This window comes from Choristoneura fumiferana, chromosome 29 (assembly GCF_025370935.1).
Source record: "Choristoneura fumiferana chromosome 29, NRCan_CFum_1, whole genome shotgun sequence".
Lineage (NCBI taxonomy): Eukaryota > Metazoa > Arthropoda > Insecta > Lepidoptera > Tortricidae > Choristoneura > Choristoneura fumiferana.
The window spans coordinates 753,158-762,716 of NC_133500.1; the positions used below are offsets into that span (position 1 = coordinate 753,158).

Here is a 9,559-nt window from a genome sequence, read left to right on the forward strand (position 1 = left end):
GATATACGTGTCGAAAGTAGGAAATTCCCAACTCGTGCCGGCTCAAAACACTCGCTTCGCTCGTGTTTCAAGTTCTCCGCCACTCTTTGGAATGCCTACTTTCCGCACTTGTATCATAAATATGATTTTAATCTAAACTTTGCGGGCAACGCCCGTAATAACAGACTTTGAAAGCCATACTTAAAAACCTCACGCAACAGTGCGCCATCTAGTGAACAAAAAACGATAGCCCTCATTGAAATCGAATATCCTGAAAATATTGGAGAATCTCAAATTGATTTTTGTTTAAATGATATTATAACGGATAACTCACGTCTTAAACCGAGTTTAGCTCGACATGTTTCAGGCTATTTCGTAGCCCTTCCTCTCAGGAGCACGCGACTCGGCGGCTGCCGCAACACGCACACTACCTACGCGCCACTGCTCTGCTCTGTCCTCTGTCCCTTCGATTCTGAGTAGGAAAAGCCATATTTTTTCAAAATTGAAAAAAAAAAGAATAGACATCTGTACACGAAAACGCCCATCAATTAACTAAAACTTTTACTTTTTTTTATTGCTCACCCGCGACCTTATGATAGGGTCGTTTGTTTATGCGGTTCCTCCACCTCCAGACTGTAAGAACACACATAAATCACACAAACCCGGATGGGTGCACCACCACCACCACACTACACTGACGCGTTTCGAACTCAACATGAAGCTCTCATCTTCAGAACAATACAACCGTTCACCATGCTACCAGAAGTTTGTTGAGTCATATTACTTATTCTGTGGTTGAGTGTAACATTGCATAAGAACGCAGGTGAGCAAAGTGTACTTGTTTTAGTTCTCTAACGTAAACAAGGTAAGGGCGGAGTTAGCGATATTCCTACGAAACCGAGCCTTAGGTAGGTACCTTTTTATTTGAAAAGAATAATGAGCCATCTAGTGATGTGCTTAATATACCTAATGTCCACGAACGGCCATGATTTGATTGCTCGTCGTCGCAAAACCAACTTCCATTACAAAATTAGGATTAGAGGCATCGCAAATCCACTTAAACGCTTCTTAAACGCCGCTAACTCACTCGTGCATAATTACGGATATTTTTATGACTAACGGGTAATATGTTAATTATCTTTATTAGAGCTTTGCGGTTTTTACTCCCACTCAAATAATACGGTTGCGATAGAAGGCGACCGGCACCGCAAAAAAAGCATTGCAAATGTATATATATATTATGTATAACGAGATAAGGTACTCTTAGGTATATTTCGCAATGAAAGACCATGGTTCGCCAATCAGTTTCCCTATGATAATTATGATAAAAGACGCATTAAAATTTCTATAGGTAGGACTTTGTCAAAAATCAGCGACGGCTATTCATTCCGACATAGCCAAGCTAATTAGCTCGTTGAAGTGGCAATGGGCAGGTCATTATAGCACGGAGAACAGATGGCCGTTGGGGCCGCAAAGTTCTCGAGTGGAGACCGCGGATCGACAAGCGCAGCGTAGGACGTCCACCAACGAGATGGACGGATGGCCTGGTTAAAGTCGCGGGTTCACGGTGGATGCTAAATGCAAGCCTCTGCCAACCGAAGCAACTGGAGGTCTATGGGGGCGGCCCATGTCTAACAGGGTAGATTTGATTAAGGTAGAGCCAGATTTCCACACCGGTTCCGCGCCTTTCAAAAGACGGCCATCAAAATTTTCTTTTGCACTAGGAAGTGGCGTCCCTTGCCATCTGGCGACTAGTAGAGCGAGCGATCCTCTTGCTTTACCACAAAGCCGGCTCTGTCAAAAACATCTGAACTCAAGCGGTCACGAAATGTCTGAGTGCTTAGCTGGCCCCGATATTTATGATGATGACTTCTGATTTCATTACCCAGATGTGCTCACGAATTAGTTAGTAATTAATAATGACTACAACTACTGCATACAGTAGAATAGATGCAGCATTAAAGGTACAGAGAGGGAGCGCGAAGTGGTCCACATAGTCTTTTATTTATTCCACTCGCTTAGTAACTTGTTAATTAAGATGTAAACCATAATAAATACAAACAACAAAGCTTTCTCCTGTTTTTTCCAGAGAATAATTTTCAAGAGGTGCGCTGCGAGCGCGTGTTTGAATCGATGCGTTTGTGCTGCATCAAGTTCAAGCCGCAGTCGCTCGTGTGTTCGGGATACGACTTGGAGCCACGCCAGTTCGCGCCCGACACTGAGAAGCTCGCTCGACAACAATCGAGCGCGTCAATATTCTTAGGGGCAAACAACAATCGAGCGCGTCAATATTCTTAGGGAACCCGCAAACAACAATCGAGCGCGTCAATATTCTTAGGGAACCCGCAAACAACAATCGAGCGCGTCAATATTCTTAGGGAACCCGCAAACAACAATCGAGCGCGTCAATATTCTTAGGGAACCCGCAAACAACAATCGAGCGCGTCAATATTCTTAGGGAACCCGCAAACAACAATCGAGCGCGTCAATATTCTTAGGGAACCCGTAAACAACAATCGAGCGCGTCAATATTCTTAGGGAACCCGCAAACAACAATCGAGCGCGTCAATATTCTTAGGGAACCCGTAAACAACAATCGAGCGCCTCAATATTCTTACTAAGGTAACCGCAGACAATCAAAGTGCGTCAACTACTTGTCTATGGTAACAAGCAAACAACAATAAAGGGCTCAGCTCAATCAATCAATAGACGAAGGTCTATAATCAATAATCAAAATGGTTAAGACAAGAACAAAGCGCGTCAACAGTATAGTCTAAGCTGGTAACGTGTCAAAGCTTTTTGTACCTATTGATAAAACAAACAATAGGTATACTAACCTAATCTCGTCCTACTTTTTTTTGTTTGTTAGCCTGTTAGTGTCCCCCACTACTGGACAAAGGCCTCCCCTTCTTTCCGCCTCTCGTCCCTATCGAGAGCATGCTCCTGCCACTCTTATTTGATATGCGTCCAACTCGTCCCGCCATCTCCTTGCAGAATAAAAAAAATAGACAATGAACAGGATAATAAACCATCTTTTTTCTTTTCAGTAAATAATGGACAAGCGTCAACGCAGCCAACCCCTAGGAAAAAGGAGTTGGATTTTCAAGTACCCAAGGACTTTTCAGCTGACTTTTACAGTGCTGGGACTCGGCATTTTCTTCTCGAAACCGCTGTACGATATCTTCTTGAGACGCGCGAGCCTTTTGACTATTCCGAACCACCGACAACTTTCACCAAAAGACAATCCAAAGTCTTGAATCCAGAGGCTTGAGTTGATTTTAATATAGGTATAGTTTTGTTTAATATTATTATGGAATCAGTTTCCAAAGCAAGAGAGAGACTCGCAAAATATCCAATCATTTTCGCGAAGTGCGCTAGGCAAAGCGCGTTGTACGCTCGGTGTGTGTTACTTTTAGAAGACCAAGTGAAAAAAGACAGTTGTGCTAAGGAGTTCCAGGAATTCAAAGCTTGCCTGCAATCTGCTGCCAAGGATATGAAAACAAGGATCTAACATGAGGGTTAAAGAGTTTATAGACTTGCCTTTGAAATACCATATTTTTATAGGAACGGTTATACGACTTGCTCTGATCGTGTATGGAGACATACATGATAATCTTTACGATGTCCCATACACAGATGTTGATTATAAAGTGTTCACGGACGCCGCTCGGCATGTTGTTAATGGAAATTCTCCATACAAACGTCATACATACAGATACAGTCCTCTGGTAGCTTACCTTTTGGTACCGAATATTATCCTCGGAAGAAACTTCGGGAAAATACTCTTTTCTGTCTTTGATATCTTAGTCACTATCGCCGTGAAATCTTTGGTGCGGTACCAACTGGGATCTAAAAAGGAAAACGTGACAAGGATTTCTACTTATTGCTCTTTATTTTGGCTTTACAATCCTCTAAGCATTGGTATCTCCACGAGAGGCAATGCCGATTCTGTTCCGTGCTTTTTCATTATACTTTCGATATTGTTTTTACAAACTGAGGTAGTTAAATCGTCATTCAAGTACGCCCTTTCTGGTATTTTGCTGGGTGTATCTATTCATCTGCGGTTATACCCTTTGGCATTTAGCTTTCCAATGTATTTGTCTTTGGGCGAATATAAGATCAACAGAAAAACAAATTTGAAAGAAGGCATCATAGCACTCCTGCCCAACGCGAAGCAATTGACTTTAGCGTCAAGTTGCGTTGTAACTTTGTTCTTACTCACCTACGGCATGTATTTGTTATACGGCTACGAATTTTTATTCGAGACCTACATCTACCATTTATTCAGGAAGGACACGAGGCATAACTTCTCTGTGCTCTTCTACTATTCTTACTTGACAATGGATCAGCTAGCATTTGATATTGTAAAGGCGCTGTCGCAAATATTTGAATGCGTAATTTTGTTTGTCGCTAGTTTGACATTCGGTTGTGACCCCAAGACTTTGCCGTTCGCATTGTTTTTCCAAGCGGTCGTTTTAGTTGCGTTCAATAGCGTGATGACGTCACAGTATTTCGTGTGGTTCTTGTCTTTACTACCATTAGTAGTGCACGATTTCAGAGTGAAATCAGCGAACGCTTTATTCTTGACTCTGATCTGGGTTTTCGCTCAAGGCGCCTGGTTGTTTTATGCTTATTTGTTAGAATTCAAATGTAGAGAGGTGTTTATACTTATTTGGCTGAAGAGTATTGTGTTTTTCTGCGCCAATATTTTTGTGTTAGGCCAACTCGTTAGGAGCTATACGCCAGAATATGGCTTCGGTCAAATTCGTGGTTCGAAAGAAAAACATAAGTAGCTAGCATTGAGTGCAATGAATTTGTTAATAGAATAGAAAGTTGTAGATATAGTTAATTTTTTCATTAAATAAATAATAAAATTAAATCCTAATATTTTATTTTCCAACAACAGTTTACTAACATTAAAACCACTAACTCATGTTATATTAATTAATTAGAAATGCATTGGCAAATTACTTGTATTCATAGCCAACTAATTCATGCGCACCAAAATTCAATAATTAAACTAAACTTGCAATGAACCTATTAAAAAAAGGCTAATTCGTTAACCATAAAATTTGAATCTGTTAAGGTCAAAAAACTCAGGTCAAGATTTGACAGACTAATTAGTATTGATTACTTTCATATTGTGATACCTGTATTGCCTGCGTTGGATTGCGTTTATCTCAGAAACGCAAGTTTTCTTGGACACACTTAAAATATAATTGGACCTTGTAATGATACTCGACTAACTAAACAAGTATAAATAGGCATTAACAAATTAAAAGTATGAATGATTCATTGCAAGCCCGGGAACTATTTCTTCTCAGGCATATTGACTTTGGTGAGGTCTTCGGTCTCTCCCTGAGACATGTTGGAAAGCTTTTTGCCGATCCGCTCGTGCACGTCTAGATATTTGGCGACGCAGCGGTCCAGGCATACTGACTCGCCTTTCCCTGAATAACAAAAGATACAAACTGATAATATTGGTAAAGTAACAGCAACTTATAAAAGGATGTAGATTAACAAAAAGGATCCTTTTGTTCCTACTGAAAGTAGATCCATTTTTTTTATCTATTACTTTAAGAAGGCTTAAGTACACCAAATGTGACTATGTCAGCCTCAAGGGAAGCCACAGAGAACAGAGCCAAAATTAAAAATAATAATAGTAGAGTATCCTTTTTGTTAAACTACGTCCATTATGCTATTGTATAATATATCCTACTTTATTATATAGTTGTATTCCTTACTGATATTATAAATGAGAATGTAAGGTAGATATGCTGTTCGTTTCTTCATTCTTAAGCCGCAGAACCGATTTGGATGAAATTTGTTATAGTGATAGTTGGAGACTGGGAAGGACAAAGGATATTTTTTATCCCGGAAAATTGCGTTCCCGCGGTATAGCGATAAACGAAATCTCCGCAGACGGAACCGTGGGAAAAAGCTAGTAATATAAATGCCAAAGAAAGCGAGTGTCTGCGTGTATGTTTCTTACTCTTTCACACTAAAACATATGGACAGATTTAGATGAAGTTTGGTATGTAGATAGCAGGATTTTGGGTAGGTACACAATAGACTACATTTGACAACAATTTTCCTACAGGCATCGGGATGTACGGATAGCGTATAAAACTCCGAAATCTTAACTACTAGAGACATTTGAAATGTAGAAGTTGTGACTTATGATAGTTGCGATAGATGGCACCACACACCACTGTTGGCATATGCACGCAATCAAGATTTTCGAATTATTATATTATTATAACTGTGTCCCACTGCTTTTCGAATAACAAGTGGAATTTAAATCATTCCTCATAGTGATGAGATGAATCATTTTCGGAACAGACTGACCATTCTGATCATTCTGAATTTATTAGAATCCAATATTATTTTATTCTTGTGGACCCATGTGGACTGGTTAAGTAACCAGTGACATGGGTAACTGTGATGTGATGTAACTTATTGATTTGGTTCCTCAACTAACCAAGTTCAGGCTCGTGGTACTTGACAGGTATGCACTTGTGATGACACGCTGACACAAGTCGGTTGTACATGTCGGACATCATCTCAATCTCTAGCTCTTGCACCAACTGCAGCTTGGCGGGGTCCAACTGGGGCATCGCCATCTTTTATATTATATCGCGCTCGTAAGTTCTGGAAAGAATGAGAGGCTACACTTTTATACTGTTACATAACATGTTTTAACCTTTCACTTTGTCTTGCTCGCGCTTAAATATTTGCTGTCGCGCTCGCACAGATGAGTTTATACGAATGCAAACAAAACAAACAGAGACAGCATCACACTTATCCATCAAATAAATTTAATCAATGGATGGTGATTTAATAAATAGAATGTTTTTTTTTTCCCAGGATTTTACCCTATTTTAATGTTTAATGGCAGGCAAGTATATTTATCCCTTTCAAACCCAACCGATATGATTGGATTGTGCAGGTGAATTACATTTGAATTTCAATTTGACATGGATAACGTCCACTGTCATAACTCTTACACTTGAATTTTGAACTTGACATGGATTGTACATAAAGTCCATTGTTGTAACTCTTTTCATACTCGGCTTGGTCAAAAGGGTTATTAAATTTCCAATAAAAACACAAAAAGTACAAACATTAACTTCTTCGCCAGATGTTTGGCAGGCCACATGTTTGACTTGGCTGATCAAAACCATTTATAACAACATAGAAAGGACAGCAATTTTTTGTTGCTAGACATGGTTACTCATTATGACCAATGTTATTTTGGTATATAAGATTGTGTTAGGACTTTTTTACTGGTTGTAACATCCAATATGTCATTCTAACTGGTGTTGCTATTATAGGTTTTGAGTGCAGTGCGATTTCACAAACCTACAAATTCAAAGTTTCCTGTAACTGTCAGGGTACTCTCCTTCGTTAGATCTGCGCATGCGTTCCCGCGCTTTCATGTTCTCCAGACGGCGCGCATTGATGCTGTTTCGGGAGACCACAAATAGGGACAAACTTGTTACTGTTATTGCAACCCTGAAATACCACAGTGTATCAATTTGTGAGAAAAACTTTGAAATCTAATCTAGAAATAAATGTAAATTAATCAAGGTTTGACAATACTTTTATATTAACTACCTATTTGCACCTCGAGAGTTTTGTAACTTATTTTTTTTATAAAAATTATGTTCCATCTTTCGAACTATACTAAATCAATTTGTTTCTCCACTAAAACAAAGCAAGGTAAATTACTGAAATGGATATGGACCTTGGCAAAGTAATTCCAAAATCAATTTATTACTCCATTTCTGTTGATGATAAAGTGCCAGTACTTGATGAAATTTAGTTTTTGATTACATATGTGTCTTACTTAACTAGCACATAAAAATTGTTTAAAACCTCGTTCCTAATTCTTAACGAAGTTTTACAGGGTAGCATAGTAATTTGTTGCGTTTCTTTTTTATACTTCTTTCTATTTTCCATTTTGATTGACACTTTTGAGGAAAAATTGCTTCAGCTCCTATTTTCCTTGGTGCACCGTAGCTTTTTTAAATCATTATGAATTATGTGAATGGAGTTAATCTGGGCTTTTCCTAATATTTTTTTCCACACGGGCTATCAACTCGTTTAAAAAATTGTATAATAAAATATTAAATTATCGAGGCTCACCGCAAAATACTTTTTAAATAAACACTTTTAAATTTTTTATTATTGAAGTAATTACCACGACAGTGCTATTTTTCCAAATTTTCCAAGCGGCATACTATACTATTCTCGTGAATGAAAATTCTAGACAAGTCAGACAAGATGAAAAATGTGAGGTTAGGTTTTTAGTATTAGTATGTGACACGTTATGTCATACACTGGTGGCGCTACTGTGCATGTATCTGAGAAAGAGAAACGAGCGTTTTTCAACCTGAAAAATACTTTAGTTCCCACTACAAGTATGAAGTATTAGTCTAAGAGGTGGCAGGAATTTTTAAAACGATCATGGAAACGGTTAGACTCATTTTTATGTGTTGTAGAGTGGTCTCCTCATGTGAAACGAATTGGTCTGCCTGCTCTCAGTGGGTGCAACTTTGAGATATAGCGCATAAAAGAGGCTTTATTGTTGCGAAAAAAAAACGATAACAGAAATGGTTAGTTTTAGTACATATTCAAAGTATGGCGTCTCCTCATGTGAAACGAATTGGTCTGCCTGCTCTCAGTGGGTGCAACTTTGAGATATAGCGCATAAAAGAGGCTTTATTGTTGCGAAAAAAAAACGATAACAGAAATGGTTAGTTTTAGTACATATTCAAAGTATGGCGTCTCCTCATGTGAAACGAATTGGTCTGCCTGCTCTAAGTGGTTGTATTTCAGAGCTATGATGCTCGCAAGATGCTTAATTGTAAAGAAAATTCAAGGTAATGGTAATCAATAAAATAAATCTCAGAGACCGTTAGTACTAGAAAGCTGTAATTTGGTATAAATATACTTATCTATCACGCCAACAAAGTGATAAAATAAAAAAAATAAAAAAACATTTTTTTAGGGTACCTCCCATAGACATAAAATGAGGGTGATTTTTTTTTCTCAACTAACCCTGTATTGTGGGGTATCGTTGGATAGGTCTTTTAAAACCAATGGGGGTTGCTAAGACGATTTTTCGATTCAGTGATCTGTTTGTGAAATATTCAACTTTAAAGTGAAAACTTTCATCAAAATCGAGCGTCTCCCCCCTCTAAAATCTAAACCGTTGGGTGGAAAAATTTGGAAAAATTAAGGATGGTAGTAAGTATATCAAATTTACAAGAAATATTATAACGACTAAGATTGTTTGAGAATTTGTAGTAGTTCAAGAGTTACTAGCAGCCTAAGGTATAAAACATACCTAAACTTGGAAGATTCCGTACACAATACGAAATCCTTAGAAAAATATTAAGTACTTGATTTTTTCCTAATGGCTACGGAATCCTTTCTGGGGCGTGTCCGATACGCTCTTGGCCGGTTTTTGTTAATTCAACTTACTTGTATAAGAAGTCTTCTCTAAGAAGTTTGGCTAAGTGCCACTTGCAAGCGCATGAACGACACCGTCGGAGTTGAAGCGTCGTGAAATCAG

The 9,559-nt window shown here is 38.6% G+C and overlaps 2 protein-coding genes across 5 annotated transcripts; one reads left to right on the forward strand and one right to left on the reverse strand.

The window, feature by feature from the left end:
• The first annotated feature begins 3,400 nt into the window (after positions 1-3,400).
• Positions 3,401-4,847, forward strand: LOC141444173 (GPI mannosyltransferase 1-like). The gene has a single exon (XM_074109634.1). It carries the CDS (start codon positions 3,492-3,494, stop codon positions 4,770-4,772), a length of 1,281 nt encoding a protein of 426 aa, XP_073965735.1. The 5' UTR covers positions 3,401-3,491; the 3' UTR covers positions 4,773-4,847.
• Positions 4,848-4,853: 6 nt separating this feature from the next.
• LOC141444174 (mitochondrial import inner membrane translocase subunit Tim10-like) lies at positions 4,854-8,266 on the reverse strand. Of its 4 annotated transcripts, none has more exons than XM_074109636.1 (4): positions 8,128-8,264; positions 7,346-7,494; positions 6,461-6,630; positions 4,854-5,429 (listed from the first exon to the last, which is right to left on the reverse strand). In XM_074109636.1, the coding sequence occupies exons 3-4, from the start codon at positions 6,600-6,602 to the stop codon at positions 5,290-5,292; spliced, it is 282 nt and encodes a 93-aa protein (XP_073965737.1). In that variant the 5' UTR covers positions 6,603-6,630; positions 7,346-7,494; positions 8,128-8,264; the 3' UTR covers positions 4,854-5,289. The 4 variants fall into 4 exon arrangements, with proteins under 4 accessions (XP_073965737.1, XP_073965736.1, XP_073965739.1 ...); XM_074109635.1 differs by having other exon boundaries at positions 7,342-7,494; positions 8,128-8,263; XM_074109638.1 differs by lacking the exon at positions 7,346-7,494 and having other exon boundaries at positions 8,183-8,266.
• Positions 8,267-9,559: the final 1,293 nt, after the last annotated feature.

Bases quoted from the DNA above. Each gene is read 5' to 3' on its own strand.
- LOC141444173 (XM_074109634.1), top strand. From the start codon at position 3,492: ATGAGGGTTAAAGAGTTTATAGACTTGCCTTTGAAATACCATATTTTT.
- LOC141444174 (XM_074109638.1), bottom strand. From the start codon at position 6,602: ATGGCGATGCCCCAGTTGGACCCCGCCAAGCTGCAGTTGGTGCAAGAG. The intron at 5,430-6,460 runs GTTAGTTGAGGA...TTTGTTATTCAG, and splicing joins GTACCACGAGCCTGAACTTG to GGAAAGGCGAGTCAGTATGC.